At 36.7% G+C, this 20,564-nt stretch overlaps 5 protein-coding genes across 13 annotated transcripts; all 5 read left to right on the plus strand.

The window, feature by feature from the left end:
- Window positions 1-423: 423 nt before the first annotated feature.
- On the plus strand, window positions 424-4,278 carry LOC125196314 (mitochondrial carrier protein CoAc2-like). The gene is made up of 7 exons (XM_048094778.1): window positions 424-920; window positions 2,582-2,667; window positions 2,782-2,989; window positions 3,231-3,357; window positions 3,438-3,622; window positions 3,709-3,831; window positions 3,915-4,278. The coding sequence occupies exons 1-7, from the start codon at window positions 756-758 to the stop codon at window positions 4,077-4,079; spliced, it is 1,059 nt and encodes a 352-aa protein (XP_047950735.1). The 5' UTR covers window positions 424-755; the 3' UTR covers window positions 4,080-4,278.
- A 719-nt stretch (window positions 4,279-4,997) lies between these two features.
- Window positions 4,998-7,352, plus strand: LOC125197039 (serine acetyltransferase 5). The gene is made up of 2 exons (XM_048095732.1): window positions 4,998-5,472; window positions 6,596-7,352. The coding sequence occupies exons 1-2, from the start codon at window positions 5,089-5,091 to the stop codon at window positions 7,085-7,087; spliced, it is 876 nt and encodes a 291-aa protein (XP_047951689.1). The 5' UTR covers window positions 4,998-5,088; the 3' UTR covers window positions 7,088-7,352.
- A 2,765-nt stretch (window positions 7,353-10,117) lies between these two features.
- LOC125192394 (probable acyl-[acyl-carrier-protein]--UDP-N-acetylglucosamine O-acyltransferase, mitochondrial) lies at window positions 10,118-13,371 on the plus strand. Of its 3 annotated transcripts, none has more exons than XM_048089932.1 (10): window positions 10,118-10,251; window positions 10,406-10,506; window positions 11,028-11,152; window positions 11,246-11,354; window positions 11,738-11,830; window positions 11,931-12,047; window positions 12,141-12,224; window positions 12,386-12,490; window positions 12,839-12,925; window positions 13,006-13,371. In XM_048089932.1, the coding sequence occupies exons 1-10, from the start codon at window positions 10,173-10,175 to the stop codon at window positions 13,123-13,125; spliced, it is 1,020 nt and encodes a 339-aa protein (XP_047945889.1). In that variant the 5' UTR covers window positions 10,118-10,172; the 3' UTR covers window positions 13,126-13,371. The 3 variants fall into 3 exon arrangements, with proteins under 3 accessions (XP_047945889.1, XP_047945888.1, XP_047945890.1); XM_048089933.1 differs by having other exon boundaries at window positions 10,235-10,251; window positions 10,406-10,501; XM_048089931.1 differs by having other exon boundaries at window positions 10,139-10,506.
- A 148-nt stretch (window positions 13,372-13,519) lies between these two features.
- LOC125192395 (glycine-rich cell wall structural protein 2-like) lies at window positions 13,520-14,149 on the plus strand. Its single transcript, XM_048089935.1, has one exon. It carries the CDS (start codon window positions 13,659-13,661, stop codon window positions 14,070-14,072), a length of 414 nt encoding a protein of 137 aa, XP_047945892.1. The 5' UTR covers window positions 13,520-13,658; the 3' UTR covers window positions 14,073-14,149.
- A 405-nt stretch (window positions 14,150-14,554) lies between these two features.
- On the plus strand, window positions 14,555-19,020 carry LOC125196320 (protein FAR1-RELATED SEQUENCE 2-like). Of its 7 annotated transcripts, none has more exons than XM_048094789.1 (9): window positions 14,559-16,782; window positions 16,880-16,939; window positions 17,022-17,090; window positions 17,190-17,255; window positions 17,330-17,401; window positions 17,535-17,591; window positions 17,678-17,749; window positions 17,830-17,903; window positions 18,549-19,020. In XM_048094789.1, exons 1-8 carry the CDS (start codon window positions 14,800-14,802, stop codon window positions 17,860-17,862), a joined length of 2,412 nt encoding a protein of 803 aa, XP_047950746.1. In that variant the 5' UTR covers window positions 14,559-14,799; the 3' UTR covers window positions 17,863-17,903; window positions 18,549-19,020. The 7 variants fall into 7 exon arrangements, 5 of the variants coding, with proteins under 5 accessions (XP_047950748.1, XP_047950749.1, XP_047950746.1 ...); XM_048094788.1 differs by having other exon boundaries at window positions 18,591-19,020; XM_048094790.1 differs by having other exon boundaries at window positions 17,028-17,090; window positions 18,591-19,020.
- Window positions 19,021-20,564: the final 1,544 nt, after the last annotated feature.

Consider the following 20,564-nt stretch of genomic DNA (forward strand, 5'->3'; position numbering starts at 1 on the left):
ACACGATAAAAACATGCCTAAAAACATGATTGCACAAAACACACTTATCCATTAACCCAAGGGGGTGGTCGAATGGCATGAGACTCGTCCATCCTTAACCAAATGGTCAGGAATCGATCTCTATCTTTGAGTATAGAACTAACTTTAAATCCTTAAAACTGTCCGTAGATTATGGATACCTTTGGTAATTAAAAAAAACACACTTATCCATTGAAACCTTACAAAGAATGTCATCATATTATATCAATTCAAAACTGTCATCATACACATTTAACATAATCAAGTTGACTTAATATACTAATTGAGAGAGAGTAAAAATTGTCATGCTGGTCTTGACTCTTGAGCTTGAACATTTATGACTTGTAAGGGGCAAGCAACATCACAAATAGAGTAAATAAGAAAAGTAAGAACAAAAAAAATTCAGCACACATTCGTTGCTAAACTAATCAAGCATCGCATCATTCACGATGGAGAACACCCAATTAGACCATCTAAAAATTCCCACTTTCCTTAACTACTGAATATTTTTTTAAAGAATCGGGAACTGGAATCTCCCCAAGATCGTTATAAACTTGTCCCGCTTGCGTATTAACCGCTGATTCGAACCCAAATTCTTGTCCCAAACGACACCACAACTCAGTCAGCAGAATTTCCATATTTGGGAGGTATTTTAAAGAGAGAGGGAGCAGAGCCCACCTCTCTCTCTCTCTCTCTCCATATATAGGTTTGTATTGGGGAGCAAGTTGTATACGACAATGGGAGAAGAGGGGGATGGCGGGAATGAAAAGGCGGCGGCTTTGGTGAATGGATTAATAGAAGGGATGCCTGTTTTCGTGAAGGAGCTGATTGCCGGTGGTGTGGCTGGTGGGGTTGCCAAGACCGTCGTTGCCCCTCTTGAGCGCGTCAAGATCTTGTTTCAGGTATGCTTCAGACTCTTGTTTTTGTAATTTTCATCATCAAAGCTGCTTTCTTGTGATTCTTGAACTGAATTTTGTCGGAAAGTCTTCAACTTTATGCCCCCTTTTGTGATGATGTGGAGATTGGGTTAATGGGGGTTCAAGAATTTAGAATTGTGTGTTGATGAGAGAGAGAATTTTGGACATATTCAATTTCTGCTGTGGAATTAGGGTGTTGGAGGCATTGTGCTGCCAAAAGTTGCAGTTGAAAGTATGTACAGAACTTGATAAATTAGTCCCTAACTTCTTCTTTTTTTTCCTTCATCAAAGATGGTTTCTTGGTTCTTGTGATTCTTGAACTGAATCTTGTCTCAAAGTCTTCAACTTTGTGCCCCTTTTTGTGCTGATGTGGAGATTGGTTAAGGGGGTTCAAGAATTTAGAATTGTTTGTTTGAGAGAGAGAGATTTTGGACATAATTCAATCTTAGCATATTTGCTAACCAATTTCTGATGTGGAATTAAGGTGTTGGAAGCATATCTTGAAAGTATGTACAGAGCCTGATTAGTAATCGATCAACTTATACTTAGGATTAGATTGTATAAAGATTATCAATTTTATGTTGTCATTGTACATCCATATAGTGGGTAGCACTTGATTTGAAGGGGTTGGTTTGCATTATACAGAGGTTGTTGAACTTTTATGGTCTTTTCTTGGATGCTGCATTTGCTATTTATTACGCTGTAATAGGTGGTTGGTTGGCCTATGATTACATGAACGTTTCCTCTTTGGGCCTTAATTAACAGTGTTTGCTTTCTAAAAGTGCATTTTGGCAGAGTGTGTTTCTTGTTTAGTGTTGTGTTTGTGTTTGTCTTTCATTCTATAGTTCACTCCTTGTTCAGTCTTCTGTAACCTGAGAGATGAACGTGGCTCCTTATATTCGTCCCCGTCTCCAAAGAAACAAAAAGATACTGATAGCATAAATATTCCTCTAATTATCAGACCACAGAAGCATCTGCCTTGTCCTTGGCCTTATCGGCCAATGCATATTCTTCGAGTAAAATTTTGTCATTGATGAGAAAAAAAAATGTGTTTTTAAGTTAACTTCCAACAAAATGGAATGAGGTTGTGACGGAATAATTACTTCAGTATGATGAAGGCTATATAGCTTGCTGGCTTAGCACGTAATCTCATTTTCAAGAGCGAAGAGAGAAGAAAGAAAACTTCGGTGCTCTCTCTCTCATTTTGTTGTCCTTCTCCTTGAATACGAAATGAAAAGCTTGATTCTATCCGAAGCATGGCAAGTAGGTTAAGTTCTGGCAATATGACTAAACGAAAGGTTCATTTACTGCATTTACCGAACTTCTAGGTTAGCATATGCTTCATCTTTTAGGCCTAATTCACTATTCTCGTTGCAACCTCAGACAAATGGAAAATGTACAGTGAGTCTTGTCTTCACTTGTGCCCGGATCTTTTGATACAACATTCTTATGAGGAGCATTTCATGTTGTTTATTCAGTGGTCTTTAGAATTTATTACAAGCTTGTGTATTATCGCCATGAAAATTTGGTTCTTGTGGTCGGTTCTAAGTGAACGGACTGTGTTTTTTCTCTGCCGGAAAAGTAACACGGAAATATGTGACGGGGGGAAGGAAAATAACATTCGTCTTTTTTCATATTTTACCCAGACCAGAAGATCTGAGTTCCATAGTCTTGGTTTGTTGGGATCCTTCTCAAAAATTGCAAAAACAGAAGGGGTGCTTGGTTTTTATAGGTAGAATTTTATCTTTGTTGTTTCATTTCATCCATAGTGTTTTCTTTGTTTCGTATTCTCCTTTAATCGTCGCATCAGTCTTGCTAACCATTCTCGATCACGTTCTGTTATTAGAGGGAATGGAGCTAGTGTCGCCCGCATTGTTCCTTACGCGGCACTGCATTACATGGCTTATGAAGAATATCGAAGATGGATCATCTTGGGTTATCCTGACGTGGGGAGAGGCCCCGTCCTTGACCTCGTAGCTGGATCATTTGCGGGAGGAACAGCTGTGCTATTTACTTATCCTCTCGATTTAGTTCGGACGAAACTGGCTTATCAGGCAAGTACCACGAAACTCTATCTCTTGAGTGTCTATATATGAATAGCCCGAAAATGGTGGACCAAAAGAGTCGAGGGATGGACAAAAACAACGAATATTAAGCTAACGACACATGTATAACCGGACAAGGGCCTTACGGGGACATAGATGTCCTATAGTGGTTAGGGGTGGCATGGTTGAACCGTTACTTGGTTTCAAGAACCCGTTTTTGTCAACGTGTTCAATAATGAGTGCATTGCAGGTTGTTGAATCCTCGAAGACCGCTGTACAGAGGCATGCTCGGAAAGATATAATCTACAACGGGATCCGGGATTGCTTCTCCCGGATATACAAAGAGGCTGGCATGAGAGGCCTCTATAGAGGCATTGGTATGTTTTGTGTTTGAATCCGTCTCACGTTATAAAAACTCGAACTTCCTTCCAACTTGTGTATCGTCTTTCGTTCTCAGCTCCATCGCTGTACGGGATCTTTCCTTACGCTGGACTGAAATTCTACTTCTACGAGGAAATGAAAAGGCACGTCCCTGAAGATCGCAAAAAGGACATCACAGTTAAGCTCGTGTGTGGCTCGGTTGCAGGCTTACTCGGACAAACATTCACGTACCCTCTTGATGTCGTCAGGCGGCAAATGCAGGTAACACACATTCATCTAACTCAACCCCCATGATATCCGTGTTTGAAACTGTTGTGACAGAATAGAGTAATTGTGTCGCGTGGCAGGTCCAACGGCTGATAATATCCGACAGCAGTCCTACGAAAGGGACTGTCGAATCTCTCGTCGCGATTGTCCGGATGCAAGGATGGAAGCAGTTATTCTCCGGGCTCAGCATCAACTACCTCAAGGTGAGAGCAACCTCTTTCGCGAAATACTCGACTCGTTTTAAAACCCCGGAAAGACTCAATGTGAGCGCGTCCGTCGTTTTCAGGTCGTGCCTTCGGTCGCAATCGGATTCACCGTCTACGATGTCATGAAGGCGTCGCTAAGAGTTCCGTCGAGAGACGAGGGCGCGACCGGGGTTTCGTCGGGGCGACGACACGGTCAGCCGTCGTCGATTCCTTCATCACCTTCATTATCTCAAACTCAACAATAGTCTCTCATTCTTTGCCAAGGTATATGGTTGAATGCCATCTCCAACATATAGGATCATTTAGTTAAGTATATATATACATAAATGTACACTAGTGAATTACTTCAAGATTGAATATAGGCATTTATTTGAGTCAAGCAAGCTTGCTATTGTTCAACTCATTTATATGGTTTTATTAGAAATAATTCCATAGTTAAATACCCTTAAAACTGAAATATTCTATTTTTAATAGTCTGAAATTATAATACTCCTTCCGTCCCACTTTAGGAGTCACGGTTGATCAATTTTGGGCGTCCCGCTTTAGGAGTTCTGGTTGAGATAAATTAATAAAAAACGCCTACAAAGTGTTAAAAGTGGCTCTCAACATCCACTAAAACTAATAAAAAAGTGTTAAAAGTAGGTCCCAACATCTATTATAAAATTTATTCATTGGACACTCAATTAAAAGTGGATCCCAACATCCACTACTATATTTATTTATTATACACTCAAACATTTTTTCTTAAAACATATACCCAACTCAACCGGGACTCCTAAAGCGGGACGAAGGGAATATGATTTTTTAAATCCAAAATAGCTATCGTCATTTGGATTTTGGAATCATACTTATCCAAAAATTATTACTTGTCGTGATGTACAAACCAAACTTCATGTCCAATAATTGTACTTACTTCATATTCAATGTGCAACTATCCTCATCAAATATTCACACTAGTATATATATTTTTTTCCTTCATACGCCCATATCTATTTATTTTTGAGCCATCAACATATTTTCTTAAATTACTTGAATTATTTTTCATTAAATAAAAAACAAAATATTTAAAATGGTCATTAATTTTATGCATATTAAAATGAAATAGAAAGAAATGGTCATTAATTTTATTTTTCTTTTCTTATAAAGCGATCGATTTTAAAAGCCAAATCCAATCACAACACGACATTATTTTTTCCGTCATTTCCAACGGCGAACCCTAACCACACCCAAAACGGCGCCGTTCCCTCATCCGCAATGCCCGCCGGAGAATTCCGCCACCCTTCGCCGCCGCAGGTGCCGCCGGGGTCGATGGAAGAGGAGGAATGGCTGTGGGGCCATATCCAGACCGAGGCTCGCCTAGACGCTGAAGCCGAGCCGGCGCTGGCCAGCTATCTCTACTCCACAATCCTCTCTCACTCCTCCTTGGGGCGCTCTCTCTCCTTCCACTTGGGGAACAAGCTCTGCTCCTCCACTCTCCTCTCCACGCTCCTCTACGACCTCTTCCTCAACATCTTCTCCACCGACGCCTCCCTCCGCTCCGCCACCGTCGCCGACCTCCGCGCCGCCCGCTTCCGTGACCCCGCCTGTATCTCCTTCTCGCACTGCCTTCTCAATTACAAGGGATTCCTCGCTTGCCAGGTAGATTGATTTTGTGTAGGAGCACTTTAACCTGTTTGATTGCCGTCTCGCCCTAAATTGGAGCTCGAATTGATCGAAAATCGTCTTGTTTGATTGCTTTGCTTAGATATTTTGAGCGGTGACATGAAATGGATGATTTGTGGTGCTGGATTTAATTTTTGATTTATCTGAAGCTCATCCTGTTAGCTAAGTTGATGGTAGTCTGTGAGGCATTTGTGAGGGTGGAGATATCTCAACGAACGATTGTGATTATGATTGTGATTGTGTGTGATGAGTTTTCACTGAGTTGAATTGATGATCTTTGCGATTATGATTGTGATAATTACCTGATTAAATTAAATACAGAAGTCAATAGTTTTAGGATTTCATTCGTCGGTGTTGAGTGAGAATACAATCCGCATGCTATTACTGCAGAAGAGGTTAAATTCTTACTCTTTGCATGATGATAGCTGAAATATGAAGAAATCTGCTTGATTGTACTTTGTTTCCGTGTATGAGTAAGATTTGAATGGTTTGATCATCCATTTTTTCTTGTTCTTTGTATGCAATATCTTTCTTTCATGATTTTTCCCTTATAGTAATTGATTCTGAGCATTATTTTTCCTTTGGAAACCCTCTTAGACAATTCAGTTTGGTAGAGAACTGAACTTGGCTGTTATGTAGCTTCACACTTGGGTCAATATGGTGGACAAAAACACGAATTGTTTGATCTTCTACTTTCTTATAGATGCTTATTCATCTCTCAAGTTTATTTGGTTGGGCTTTCAGCTTTCTTGTGATTGATTCTGGCCTTCAATAGGTCTTTTTTAACACCTTTTGGCATTTAGAAAGCACTCAATCTTTGGATAATCTGTATTTTTTGGTTATGCTGGAAGCAAATTGGTATGGCCCGATAGGAACAGGCATTGCAGTATTTAGGATTTTGGTAGGAAGGTTGTCAGTGGCCACTCTATGAGCATGATATGCAATTATTACTCATTGTTCATTTTTATGAATGCTTTGAAGTATCACATACACAGTGTCGTAATATGCTCGATTCTGCTCTGTGGATAATAGAGTTCTGCGTTTGTAATCATGTGTTGCATGAACTGTTCTAAAGCTTTGCTCAAATATGTGCATTCAGGCTCACCGAGTGGCTCACAAGCTGTGGACTCAATCACGAAAGCCTCTAGCACTTGCACTCCAAGCTCGAATTTCAGATGTCTTTGCTGTTGACATCCACCCGGGTGCAAGAATTGGAAAAGGCATCCTCTTTGATCACGCAACGGGAGTTGTAGTAGGCGAGACCGCTGTTATTGGAAACAATGTCTCCATCCTCCACCACGTAACATTGGGAGGAACTGGCAAGTCAAGTGGTGACCGGCACCCTAAGATTGGCGATGGAGTTCTCATCGGTGCTGGGGCGACTATACTCGGAAACGTGATGATCGGGGAGGGGGCCAAGATTGGCGCAGGGTCGGTGGTGCTGATAGATGTACCGCCAAGAACAACAGCTGTGGGTAATCCAGCCCGATTAGTGGGTGGAAAGGGACAGCCAACGAAGCACGAGGAGATCCCTGGGGAGTCGATGGATCACACATCGTTTATATCCGAGTGGTCGGACTATATAATATGATTCCGATCGTTCGGTAATGTTTAGGATTATTAGCTTGATAGGTGGCTGTGAGGACTGTTACAAGGTTACTACATATCTTAGTAATAAATCCTCATTGTCTGTGACTGTTATACTTTACTTGATTATGGTATGAGTTGGAATAAATGAAACCTCATTCTCCATTTGCCTCTCAACAAGCTGTTGATTGTACATGGAGAACAAAATTGCAGATCATTGTAGCACATATATATATATATCCAGTTTAATGGTGATCTTGATTCTTGAAGGTGTGTAGGAGTAACAATAATTATGAAGCATGAGTTTTGGCCTTATATTGAATATTAAAGAATTTTGGGCAAGTTTTCGAATATTTATAAGTTTTAAGTCTATATAATTAAATTATGATTTTGATTTGTAACTTCCAATTATGCATTAATTAAAAAACCATTAAACATAACTAAAAACCATTAAAAAATTATGCATTACAAATATTGAGGCCGTTATAGTTTGTGACTCCATAGCCTAATGTGTGCCATCCAAATTTGGAGACTCATGCCCAAATTAGTATTAAATGTGAAACGGTTAAGCCATTAAAAAAATTATTACTACTTTATAATTATTATTCAATTTAGAGATTTCATGGTCAAATAAAATTTAATTTGCCATTAATCATAAAATATAGTATGTCATGGCTATAAATACATGTATTAGGCTAGCTAATGGAATCATACAGTTCTTGTGTTTCGAAACTAAGGTACTCTCAAATTGAGAGCATGCACATTCTATGTCAATCGTAGAGAATTCTTTTGAAATTGATTATGTATAATGATGATACGTAGAAGTCGGATGAGAAGATGAGTGGTGTTGGTAGCGTCGTCGGCGAATTTTTCTGGCAGTTATGATGAATCCGATTCTTCTTTAAGGTTTATTTGGGTCGAGAATGGAAGGTTGATTATTTGGTTTATTTGTGTTGTATAGTATAATTGTATTGATTTAATCATTGTATGTTTTAGTAGGTTTATAATTTATGGTATAAATTATATATGTTGTATAATATCTGCCCATTTTCTATAAGTTTGTTATTTTGTGGTGGACTTTTTGTATAAATGTATTGATCATGGTCTAATCGTTCATTTTATTCTATACTAATTATGTATATTTTTTATTGTAGTAAGTTAGAGTTTGTTTTTTACTCATGATCTAAGTCACAATTAGATATGAAATATTTGTTCAATAGTATATGAACTTTAGTAGTTAATTTTTTCACACAAAATTTTTATTTATAGTATAACAAAATTTATTAATCAGTAATTATAAACAACATTATGTTGCTTTTCTTGATTTGATGACTTATAATTTTTTACCTATATAACCTATATTGCATAATTTAAGAAGAAAAGAATATTTGTTGACAATATTTATGTTATTAAGTGTAACATAAAATAAAATAAGAAATCTTATTATAAAAATTGTATTTGAATAAATATATAGTGGCATGATAATTATGGTGATAAAGGTTAATAATTTTAGAAAATTTGTTCTATTTATAAACACACTATGCTTATAAACATTTAATTATAATAGATTTACTATAAACTACATTTAATAGAATATTTTGAATTTAAATGAATTAATATTTATCTACAAATATTTATATTGTGTATTTGTTATTTATGATTACATACAATTTTTACATATACTAATATTTATCTGCCAATTCTTGAGTGTTTGATTCTTCTTATTTTATGTAATATTACTACAATTTCTACTGATTTTATGATATTTTTGGAACTTTTATGAGATGTTTAATTTATTTTAAACAAGTTGTAGTGCATAGCATGTTTTGCTGTTTAAGGACACAATACAATTTTTTTATATTTATTTGTTCATAAATTAGTTGAAAGAAATCTTTTTTGTTAGAATTGATTTTTGTAACTAAAAATTTTCTTTACTTTTAAATTAATCATTATGTATAATTTACTATTATATTTTATTTTTTTAATTTTATTTTTGAATTATTACATACAATAAAAGGAATATTAGAAAAATGTGTTTGTTTAATTTTTTAAATTTGTATGAATATAATAATAAATTAAAAATCCGTGCATAGCATGGGTGTTACACTGGTATATATAATAAGGTGAGTTTTGGCTTTATATTGAAATATTTGTAAGTTATGAGTATAAATTTTATTATTTATAAAATATGTCATAATTAATATAGAATATAGAAATATATATAAAAGGTGAGTTTTGGCCATATATTAAAATATATGTAAGTTATGAGTATCAATTTTAATAATTATAAAATATGTCATAATTATTATAGAAAATGAAAGGTTGTTATACTATTCATAATGATAGTTATTAGTTGTGAGTCATTTTACTATATTATAATTTTATTTTTATACTTAATTATTGCTATATTCATACATCTATTTAATAAAAAAATTGATAGGAGTATTAAATATACAAATTGTAACTTGCGGAAGTATAATTATATATGAAATTGAGAAAACCATCTTAAACCTACTTAATCCACAACTTTTATTTATTTTCTAGAAAAAATGATCATTAAAGATTCCCTATTTATTCTCGTGATGATCTGAATTCCTAACCTATTGAATTGAGAAAAAATGTTTTATCAACTGAGTAGTGTTTCATCGTCTTCTTATTTTAGTATTTTTATTGTACGGAATGTGTTCAAATAAATAATAAGCCTGATTTTTGTAATTAAAATTTGAAGATAATTTATAATAGAAATATTTAGGAATAAATAGAATATATAAGAAAAAAGTAGAGAATTCTAGAAGAGAAAAAAAATAAGATGAAAACTTTAGAACAAATACATATGTAGTCTATATATATGCCTATTGTAAATATTTTGTAGATGTTAAGTTTCGCAAGTTTAGTTTTTTTTAGTTTTCAAATTCGAGTGATGATAAAGTGATATATTAAATTAGTTTCCGTAAAATTAATTGTATTTAATTTAGGGCATGATGAATAGAAACAATTCAATAAGTCGTCTTCAAGCTCATATATTCTGCTAATTTTTCAACTGTTAAACTTAAACCTATGAATGCCGCAAAACCCCCAAATTCTTAACGATGGCTTTGCTTCTCCGAATTCGAAGGTCCTTTGCAGCTCAACGGCTCCATCACCGATGCTTCTCCACCTCACTCCCCAGTATGCTTACACTTCTCCTTTTTGCTCTAGCATCTATGCCCCATTACATATGCATATGATAGATATGATTATATGAATGTATATGTATGCTCACACAAAATCACGCTTTTGCCTATCAATGGAGTATCTTTCATCAGCGTTATTTCGTTGGCAGATTTTAAGGAGGAGCAGAAAATGAGCTGTGTGGAAACAGGGGGCAATTCTGGTTTTATTCATCCATCCGCCGTTGTTCATCCGGATGCCATATTAGGTCAGGTATTGACATCAATTTTCCAGTAATGTTAGAAGATTGTGGCCAAGCGCTTTAATTTGATGTGGAAATTTTACAGTAATTGATGAAAGATTGTAGCCAAGCTCTTTATTGTAACTTGTGTTGTGAAATTAATGTGAATAGTATGTATGTTATCGGCTGCGATACTCGTAAGCTGCAAATTGAGTCAATTATTGAAAATGAGATGAACTCTGTTACTTGTGAACAAGATGAAGCTGGAAATCTTTGTAAGAAACTGAGGTTTTGAATAATAGGTTATGTTGTTACATTCTCCGAAGAATTGGGTAACTGGAAATAAATCGTCTGAGTCTTTTCTATGGAAAAGGACTTAATTGGCAAGCAGTTCCTCAAAAGCCATTGATAGGCTGATATTCCTTGTGCCACCGAGATACTAACTTTCGGGATATTTTGAGGAATGAGAATGAAATTGTAATTGTACAGAGATACTGAGTTTTTTTTGGATTCTTAAGATATTGTAAACTGATTAAGTCTTATCTAAATGCAGGGTGTTTCTGTTGGTCTGTTTTGCACAGTTGGACCTTCTGCAAAGTTAGGGAATGGTTGTCAGTTATACCCGGGGAGCCATGTCTGTGGACATACAAAGATAGGGGATGACTGCACTTTAATGATGTAAGATAATTGTAGCTTACATATAATATTGGTTTAAAGAAAGTTGTCTGTGTTCCTTCCATTCAAAACTGAATCTGCCTACTGTGTCTATAGGGGTGCTGTGGTTGGTGATGATCTTCCTGGTAGTACTGTTATTGGAAATAACAATTTAATCGGGCATCATGCGGTTGTAGGCATTAAATGTCAAGATTTGAAATATAAGGTAGGTTGCAAAACCAACACATCTCTCATTAAAATTGCTATAAGAAAGAAGAAAAAAAGCTACCTGATAAGTGTCAAAATTCTGATTCTCACACTTTGATTAGTGTAAAGAATTTATATGTTGGTTTTTGGAACAACAAAGAAATATGGCATGGTTTATGAGATAGTAGCAATTCAGCATGCTCTGGATTTATTGATACCTAAAGAACTCATTTATTTGGTAATTTACTGAGAAAAAAATGCTCTGACAGAATGCGGTGAAATTGGTGAAAATAAGTAGATAGTTCTATATCCTTGCACTATAGAGTATAGTGACGATAATGACTTTCTCCACTTTTTTTTTAATCTCAAGTATGCATACTCAAATTCAACCATTTATTTTAGCCAGGGAACGAATGTTTCCTCGAGATTGGGGACAACAATGAGATCAGAGAATATGTATCTATTCATAGATCCTCACACCCCGATGAAAAAACAGTAAGTAACATGACTTTTTGCTCATTATTTTATGCTGCTTTGGGATATGAAGTGTATCATTAGTCAAATATCCTATACCTTACAATATTTTCATCAACAGATCATCGGTGCTAATAATCTCATAATGGGATCTTGTCACATTGCACATGACTGCAAAATGGGTAACCATAACATTTTTGCAAATAACACTCTGTTGGCAGGCCATGTAAATGTGGAGGTGTAGCCTTAAGTCTTTGCCTCTAACTTGGATTCTTAGATTCTATTGTTTTGTCTATGTAATGACAAGGTTGTGAAATTTGTGATATTGCAGAATTATACTCACACCGCAGGGGCCACGGTTATACATCAGTTTTGTCATATTGGTTCTTTTTCTTTCATTGGTGGCGGGTCAGTGGTAAGGACATATGCTTGAAATATTCTTGATTGTGTTGATAATTTTCTCTTTAATGAGCATTGAAGCATGCCATTCCAGAACCAGAACTGATGGTGTTTGATGACAAGTTGATCGTTTGCTCACACCTCATTTTTATTTAATCTCTTTGATGCACCTCAAAGGTTTCTCAAGATGTACCCAAATACACAATGGTCTCTGGTGAACGAGCTGAGCTACGCGGATTAAATCTCGAAGGCCTAAGGCGCCGTGGGTTTTCAGTTGGGGAGGTTGGTTTTCAGTCAGTTTATATATATTGTAATGTTATTTCAATCTAGTGAATTAAATTTATAGATCTTCCTCCTTTTTAACAAACAACCTTTTCCCCTGGAATTGTTGGATCCGGAACCCATTCCCATGATCTCATCCAATAAAGTTCAACTCAGTTATGTGCATTCCATACAGATATCCTATATTTTAGACATAAAACTCATTATTGGAAATCCCAATTCAAGTCCCCAAACTAGAGATAAAAGAAGAAAAAGAAAACACAACGATGTTCGTGTATACTCGTAATATAACAGTACTTTGATTTGTTTTCATTCCGACCATGACTAACTTTTCCTGATGTTTCCCAGATAAAGAGCCTGAGAGCAGCTTATCGAAAAATATTTATGCCTAGCGAAGGAAGTTGTCATAGCATTGAAGACCGGCTGACCGAACTGGTACTTCTCTGCTCTTTTCATATTCGTTCACCTTCTAGGATAACATTATCCTCCTAAATGCTCCCCCCTGACCTTCTCAGGAGAAGGATGACGAATTGGGTCAAGTAGAAGCCGTCTGTTTGATGGTTGAATCCATTCGGGATTCTTTTGCTGAGGATCGCCGCGGTATTTGCAAGTTTAGGTCACGGATCGGATCTTAATATTACATGCTAGGTAAATTCTTGTTATCTGCTTATCACAGATATCAACCTTGCCATAAAAAAATTATCTGGTTTTTGGCAAATGTCATCAAAATTTTGATATGGGAAAATCCTCAGACTCTTCTTTGTATAACATTTGTATCATAAGTCAAGACATTTCAAGATTTTAGCACTAGTTTGAGCATGTAAATTTGACATCCACCAATTTGAATCCATGATTGATCCTATCTACTTATTTTCATTACACTCTAGGTTACAATCTCAAAATCCAAGATATTATTTTTTTGAAGGGACCATTTAATTCTAAAGTTGTGGTTTTGGCATTAATTTCTAGAATAGGCGGTGGTGCAAATCATTTGTGGCGATACACATCATATATGTATAGTGGGGGGAAATCTACTCAAATATTGCATGTCCCTTTTAATATCCCACTATATATAGTGCTTGCCTAAATCAATTGCCTACCGCCATAAGTCATATGAATTATATAAACTTCCTCTAACAAAATCATCATAGAAATCAATCAGCTCAAAATGCGTACAACAATTCTCCATGTCACAATATGCCTACTTCTCTTAGCTTCGATCAATTGTTGGGCACATAGCTTTGGTGGTGAAGGTGGAAGACGAAGGATGATGGGCTCGTCGGAGCCTAGTGGCGCTTCGGAGACTCCCACCGGAGGTAGCGGGGAAGCCCACGCCCCGAGCTGGGACTACAGCTGGGGGTGGGGCTCCACCCCGACATCCGGGTGGGGCTACGGATCGGGCTCGGGCAAGTCTCCTAACGGTTTTGCGAGGGGGTCCGGTTTCGGGTTTGGGTCGGGGTCTGGCTCGGGCTCCGGATATGGTTATGGTTCGGGTAGCGGTGGCGCTCATGGAGGCGGTCACGGGAGTGGCAACGGGAACGAAGGCAGCGACGGCGATGCAGGCAATAACAAGCATGGTTGAATATGGACTTGTAGTATAAGTAAAGTGTATTATGTAGTGTGACAAGTAGAGCATGCGTGATGCTTTTATAGGACTTGTTCTGCTAAATTTTGAAGTAGTCTTTTTTTTACGGGTTCCATAAAAAACACTAACGTCAACGCTAATCGCGACAAATTTATATCTACCGTTAGTTTGTTAATGATTAATCGTAAAATGGACCCACTTCGACAAATATTTCATTTGTTATAGGCATCTATTTTTCAAAAAACTGAATATTTTTTCAGCCAAATTCATTATTTTCGATTGGGCTACAAATTATACTCCCAAAGTTAACAGGGGTCAAACATAATTAGTGGAAACTAAGAGGTCAAATTATAATAAACGTAAAACCTTCATCTCGATGGCTATGAGCGAAGAACTGTGCGAGTCTCCTCAACTGCAAGCGACTAGACTACAACTGAGAACTGTAGGTACAATATTGTGCTATTCCTTTGTTTTTTCCCTTATTGGCGACGGAAATTATCTACGTGAATGCAGTTAATTTTGATTCTACATAGCTTAATTGCCTCCGAGAAATGAGAATGTTCCTCTTTTTTGCTTAGTCTATAGAAATGAAGCCTGCTTTGATTCAGAAGCGGGATGAATTTCATGAATTTTGGGGAAATATGGCAGAAGTCGGTGAATTTTGATTAATCCAGTTTTATCAGGTCAATTTTGGAGGGAAATATTTCTGATTAGATGTCTGCCTATGGAGATTGACTTAGAATTGCCATCGTTGGAGATAAGAAATAATGATGGCGGTGATGACGAAATTGATGGAATTATGGGGGATGGAGTGAAGTTGAATGTCTCGAGTGATAGTAGAGGCAGGGTAGAGAGTTACATGCCTCAGAATGGTATGGAATTCGAGACGAAGGAAGGGGCCTATTTCTTCTACCGGGAGTATGCTCGGTCGGTTGGATTTGGCATCACGATAAAAGCTAGTCGAAGGTCCAAAAAATCGGGCAAGTTCATTGATATAAAGATCGCGTGTTCTAGGTTCGGGAGCAGGCCTCAGTCCGGCACGAGTGTTAGTCAAAGGCCGTGTGCCAAGACGGACTGCAAAGCTAGCATGCATGTTAAGAAAAGGTCAGAGGGGAAGTGGTTTGTGTACAATTTTGTGGAGGGGCATAATCACGAAATTTCGCCTAGTGATTTCTATAACACTGTAAGGGGGAAGAAGAATAAGGAGGGCGATGCTTCCTGCGAAAGGAGAGGGCTGCAGCTGGTTTTAGACGAGAGGGATGTGGAGTTGTTGATGGATTATTTCATGCGTATGCAAGCTGAGGCTCCGGGGTTTTACTATGTGTTAGATTTTGATGCTGAAGCACGTATGAGAAATGTGTTTTGGGTTGATCAGAAAGGTAGGAATGACTATGCATCTTTCGGTGATGTGGTCTTCTTTGATGCACATTACATCAGAAACAAGTATAGAATTCCTTTTGTACCTATTGTTGGGGTGAACAATCATTTTCAGTTCATTTTGCTTGGGTGTGCCTTGATTGGAGATGAAACGAAGTCTAGCTTTACTTGGTTGATGCGCACTTGGCTTAGATCAGTTGCTGCGCATGGTCCGAAAGTTGTTATCACTGATAATGACAGGTCATTTGCTGAAGCCGCACATGATGTTTTTCCTAATGCTTTCCATTGCTTTTGTCCTTGGCATGTCTTCACCAAAGTTGGTCAAAATCTAAGTGGCGAATTTGATGAATCCGCACTTATTTTGATGGAATTTAAGAAATGCACGTATAGATCTGGGACAAGCGAAGAATTTAATAAGATGTGGCACAAAATGGTCAAGCAATTTGATCTCGCAGATGATAAGTGGGTGCAATCATTGTATGATGACCGTAGAAAATGGGTTCCTACTTATATGAGGGGGGTTTTTCTTGGTGGGTTTTGTACAGTTGAGAGATCACAAAGTGTAGGGTCTTTTTTTGACAAGTACCTGCAAAAGGAAACTACTTTTCAAGAGTTCATCGATCAATACAAATTATTTTTGCATGAGTGGTGTGAACAAGAAGTTAAGGCCGAGGCTGAAACTCGCAGCAGTGGACCAATATTGATTTGTCACTCACCTTTTGAGAAGCAAATGTCTAAAATCTACACAAATGCAATATTTAGAAAGTTTCAAGCTGAAGTTTCAGGAATTCTTTCGTGCACTCCTGAAAAAGAAGGTGAAGATGGGGAAACAGTTGTATATAAAGTTCATGATCTTGAAAGGAAACAGACCTTCACCGTCTCCTGGAATAGAGGAATATATGGCATCCATTGTTTGTGCCGCTTGTTTGAATATAGTGGATATCTCTGCAGACACGCCTTATCAGTTCTCCAACTATCAGGCATTTCCACTATTCCGTCAAACTCTATACTGAAGCGATGGACACAAGCTGCAAAGATTATAGATATACCTCATCAAGCATCAGCCAATACAAACTTGAGGGTCCATCGCCTTAATGATATTTGCAAACTTTCTACTAGATTAAGTGAGGAGGGTTCGATATCAGAGGATGCTTACAATGTTGCTCATCATGCTCTAGAAGAAGCAATGGAGCATTGTGCGCGCTTGAACTATTCTGTAAAGAGCATCATGGAGACCACCAAGACTGCTGCTCATGGTCTTTTAGACATTGGACAGAATAATGATAAAAGTGCAACGACATCAAAGATAAAAGTTCCAAAAAAACGGAAGGTTAAATTTTGTCTTAGATTTCTGCAGACACTGGCATACTTGAAGCAAATTTTGGGCTTGTGAATTTGCGTCCTAACGTTGATCATCTCATTGATAGGTACGAGCAGCTGAGCCTGAAACATGGCCTACTGGGATGGAGGAAAGCGGCCATGATGTGGTTTGTTCCCTTTTGCGATCCTAGTTTATGCGTGTCCATTGAAACCTGCGTATGTTTATGCACCTCTATACCATTTTCATAGGAGCAGATGAACCAAAGATCACATAGGCTTCATGATTCTTACATGTCTCAGCAGGACTTTCATGGGATGGTATGTCAGATATATATCTTCATTCTTCAAAATCAATCTCCTATTTTCCCTTTTCTTTTCCTAACTTCAAGGAGCCGTAGTGAACCTTAAAATCTGCAGGAACCTGGGTTAAGAATCCCCATTGTCAATAGTTACTCTATTGCAGAACATGGCGGTCAAGGACCGGTATAGCTCTGTTTTTTTGCTTATGCATATACTAGATTCTCGTCCTTGTATCTAAACGATCATTATATTTACAGGGACATTTGAGTTCACCATCGTCTCTACAAGATTGCTACTACAGTGACCAATCACTTATGCAGGGTGTTCTGGTATGATGATTGAATCACTATGACCTTAAGTATCTGTAAATATAAGTTGTTTGGTTAATCATTGCATTCAGATGTATTTCTATGTGAAGCATATCTTCTTTTAATTTGACCTTGACTTTCTTTTCCAATCTAGGGGAATTTTTCAGCACGTTCCAGCCTAAATGCTGCCCAACAGAGTCTGCATGCTATGGTATATGGTTGAGCGGACATAAGTTGTTTGAGAAACATAATGAGTTCTTATGCATCAGCTTCAACTCTTGAAAACTATATTTGTAGTTGCAGGGCCACTTTAGCTTCAGGCCCCCGTCCCTGGAAGGCTGTTCTCAACTACGGGATAGCTTGCACAATGTAATATTTGTATGAGAAAACTTCCGCATGCTTTTCTATACGCTTTTCTGTTATGTTTTTGTTCTCTCTGGCCACTGCAGGAACACACGATGCCAAAGCATTTGCACGATTAACATGCTTGGAGGTTTGGTGATCTGCTGATTCAGTTAGAAGGGTAATTCTGCTTTTGATGATTTCGCTCTTCCAAACATGTTTAGATAGTATTATCTACACCAAATTTTCGTGTCAATGTGTCATGCTATGCAACAATTTTCCGTAGTTTTTTGGTTGCCTGGGCTTAAGCAAAATTAGGTGATTGTGATTGAATTGGTGCTATAAATCTGTCACTTTAACATTTGCTTGTAAATTTCTATTTTCTGAACTAATTCATTGAGGTAAACTAATATGCAGGGAAGATAAATTACAGTACTACATACTCTTATAAATAAAAACACATGAGCCACATTACACATGTACAGCCTAAATATTCTTTCTTTAACCCTTGATGTCAATCGACTGAAAACATGGTATTCATGTCCATAATGAAGTTCTGCACCTAAGGTGTGATTCAGAACGATGAACATCGTGTTTGTTGCTGAGTAATAAGAAAATATTCGATTACTTTCTCACCTAAAAAAAGTGGCAACACGTTTGACATAACTAGAGATGCTAGAAAAGAATTACTATCTGTTTTAGCGGTACTCTCTAGTTTAGGATACTCATTGGCAGAACTTGGTGCTGAATATTAGCTACAATCAATGAAATTTTGTCAAATACTAATATAATTAATTCTGATCTCCATTTGCTTCTCTGCTGCCAGTGCTTGTTTAAGTTTTGGGAGCTGACGAGCTTTGTTATGCAGAGATGGAAAGGCTGATTCCTCGAGTATATTTTGCGAATGCTGGTCTTTCTCTTTCCCCCTCGTAAGACAGATCCTCTCTTGTCCAACTAGAAGCGAGATATATGCCTCACTTTCTTGGTGGATACTGCTTGCTGTGCCGATGCACGCTTGAGCTTTTGAGAAGTCACATACATTATCAGCATCAACTGAGAGTTTGCCAAATAGGGTATCCATTATCAGTTGAGCTGTGTTACACCAAGATGATTTATAATATTCATTCCTTGTAGAAAGTATTAAGTTGGTTGGTTTAGTTTATTTTTCTTGCAAGTTACATTTATGAAAATTGAGATATGCAATTCAGTTGCTTGTTTCTGAAAATTGCAAGGTTGTTGTGTATGGAGAGAGGATATAGAATAATGTTTCTTTTATAAATACCAATTGTATTAGAGCATTTACAACCCAAGAAATGAATCAAACCAAAACAAACTAATAAAAATAAAGAAAATTAATTAAATGAAATTGAAACAAATAAATAAAATTGTGAAGAAATTGAAGATATTATATGATAAATTAAAGAAAAATGATCGTTGCCACGTGGTGCAATGTGAGTGGACGAGGGCATGCAGCCTGGGCCAGACTGTTTGCTGCTAGGTGGCCCAAGCTGCGGTTCGCCTTGCTCCCTCGGACGTTCATAGGTTGTGCCTCATGTCCTCAAGTTCATTCCATTCTTTTGGTATCATTTGTGAATGGGTGGCCCAAGACGCGGTCCGCCTTGCTCCCTTCGACGTTCCTCAGTTGTGTCTCATGTTCTCATGTTTATTCCATTCTTTTGGTATCGTTGTGAATGACCTCATGTTGCTTCTATTCTTTTGGTACCGATGTGAATGCTCTTAGAAATTTTTAAGATTATTTAATTAGAAGGTGCAACCACCGTTGCTAATATGAGGTTATACCATAATGACTATTGACTAATATGTAAGACTAATCTTTTTTGTTAAATATATTCATTGAATATTGACCATACATGCATTGTAGTAAGTAGATTTCATTCTAGTTTCCAAGAATTTCTTCAAATTGAAATTTGAAACCATTAAGCCAACCTCATTAGTCAATATGACTAAGAATTCATGTTGGAAAGCTGTGAGTTTCCAAGAATTTATCTACCTTTCTATGCATTGTGAGTGTGATCATTAAGATTTAAGACTATCAACAGAGGAACGATATACTACATACCTTACAGATTATTATTAGCTTTATTATTAGATAATAAAATTTAAATGTGATATATAAACAAAGTTTGATTTTTTCCTTTTTCCCTTCTTGAACGTTCAAAAAGATCAATAAAAGAATAGAGCAAGTTATATAAACTTTTATGTAATTTAAATTTGATGATTTTAATAATAATTTATGTCGGTATCCGAATTGAAAATTAATACTCCACGTAACAACTCGATAATAGAAAAAGTTTAGGTGAATTATTTACGGCAAACCGATGGATTGTGAACACTTTGCACAAATTATATCATATTGTGGCTAATCACAGAGATTAGATCCAATCCTTAAAAAATAAGTTTAGCACTTGAAAAAGAACTAGGAAGTTAGGAAAAGATATTTCTTTTTAAGCAATTAGCAAGAACTAGTGGAGGTACTTTTCGGTACGATAAAGATAATCTTTCAATAAATTATAAAGATTTAAAAGTAATTAATGAAGTATTAACTGTTTGCTTTAAGAAGTTAATCATTTACAAAGGTAGCACCACTCAAAAAGTAAATTAAAGCCAGTTGCTTATGCTAATTCCATACTTAAATTAGGTATATGGTGATTAATTATCTTTCATGTTGTAATAGTATTAATTAGTTTAATTATACAAATCTCTAATGTTGTAAATTATTTCATCCGTTTATAAAAATCGGTTCTTCTATTTTGATAATGTTTTTTAATAAGATGAACGTCATTCTTATTTAACAATACTTTAATCATATTTTTTATATATC

This window comes from Salvia hispanica, chromosome 6 (assembly GCF_023119035.1).
Source record: "Salvia hispanica cultivar TCC Black 2014 chromosome 6, UniMelb_Shisp_WGS_1.0, whole genome shotgun sequence".
Classification (NCBI taxonomy): Eukaryota; Viridiplantae; Streptophyta; class Magnoliopsida; order Lamiales; family Lamiaceae; genus Salvia; species Salvia hispanica.

Coding starts and splice junctions, on each gene's coding strand:
- LOC125197039 (XM_048095732.1), top strand. CDS start 5,089: ATGCCCGCCGGAGAATTCCGCCACCCTTCGCCGCCGCAGGTGCCGCCG. Junction 5,473..6,595: donor AGGGATTCCTCGCTTGCCAG/GTAGATTGATTT, acceptor ATGTGCATTCAG/GCTCACCGAGTGGCTCACAA.
- LOC125196320 (XM_048094789.1), top strand. CDS start 14,800: ATGGAGATTGACTTAGAATTGCCATCGTTGGAGATAAGAAATAATGAT. Junction 17,256..17,329: donor AACATGGCGGTCAAGGACCG/GTATAGCTCTGT, acceptor TTATATTTACAG/GGACATTTGAGTTCACCATC. Junction 17,592..17,677: donor AACAGAGTCTGCATGCTATG/GTATATGGTTGA, acceptor CTATATTTGTAG/TTGCAGGGCCACTTTAGCTT.
- LOC125192395 (XM_048089935.1), top strand. CDS start 13,659: ATGCGTACAACAATTCTCCATGTCACAATATGCCTACTTCTCTTAGCT.
- LOC125196314 (XM_048094778.1), top strand. CDS start 756: ATGGGAGAAGAGGGGGATGGCGGGAATGAAAAGGCGGCGGCTTTGGTG. Junction 921..2,581: donor GCGTCAAGATCTTGTTTCAG/GTATGCTTCAGA, acceptor TATTTTACCCAG/ACCAGAAGATCTGAGTTCCA. Junction 2,990..3,230: donor GGACGAAACTGGCTTATCAG/GCAAGTACCACG, acceptor AGTGCATTGCAG/GTTGTTGAATCCTCGAAGAC.
- LOC125192394 (XM_048089931.1), top strand. CDS start 10,324: ATGAATGTATATGTATGCTCACACAAAATCACGCTTTTGCCTATCAAT. Junction 11,355..11,737: donor GTCAAGATTTGAAATATAAG/GTAGGTTGCAAA, acceptor CATTTATTTTAG/CCAGGGAACGAATGTTTCCT. Junction 12,225..12,385: donor TCATTGGTGGCGGGTCAGTG/GTAAGGACATAT, acceptor TGCACCTCAAAG/GTTTCTCAAGATGTACCCAA.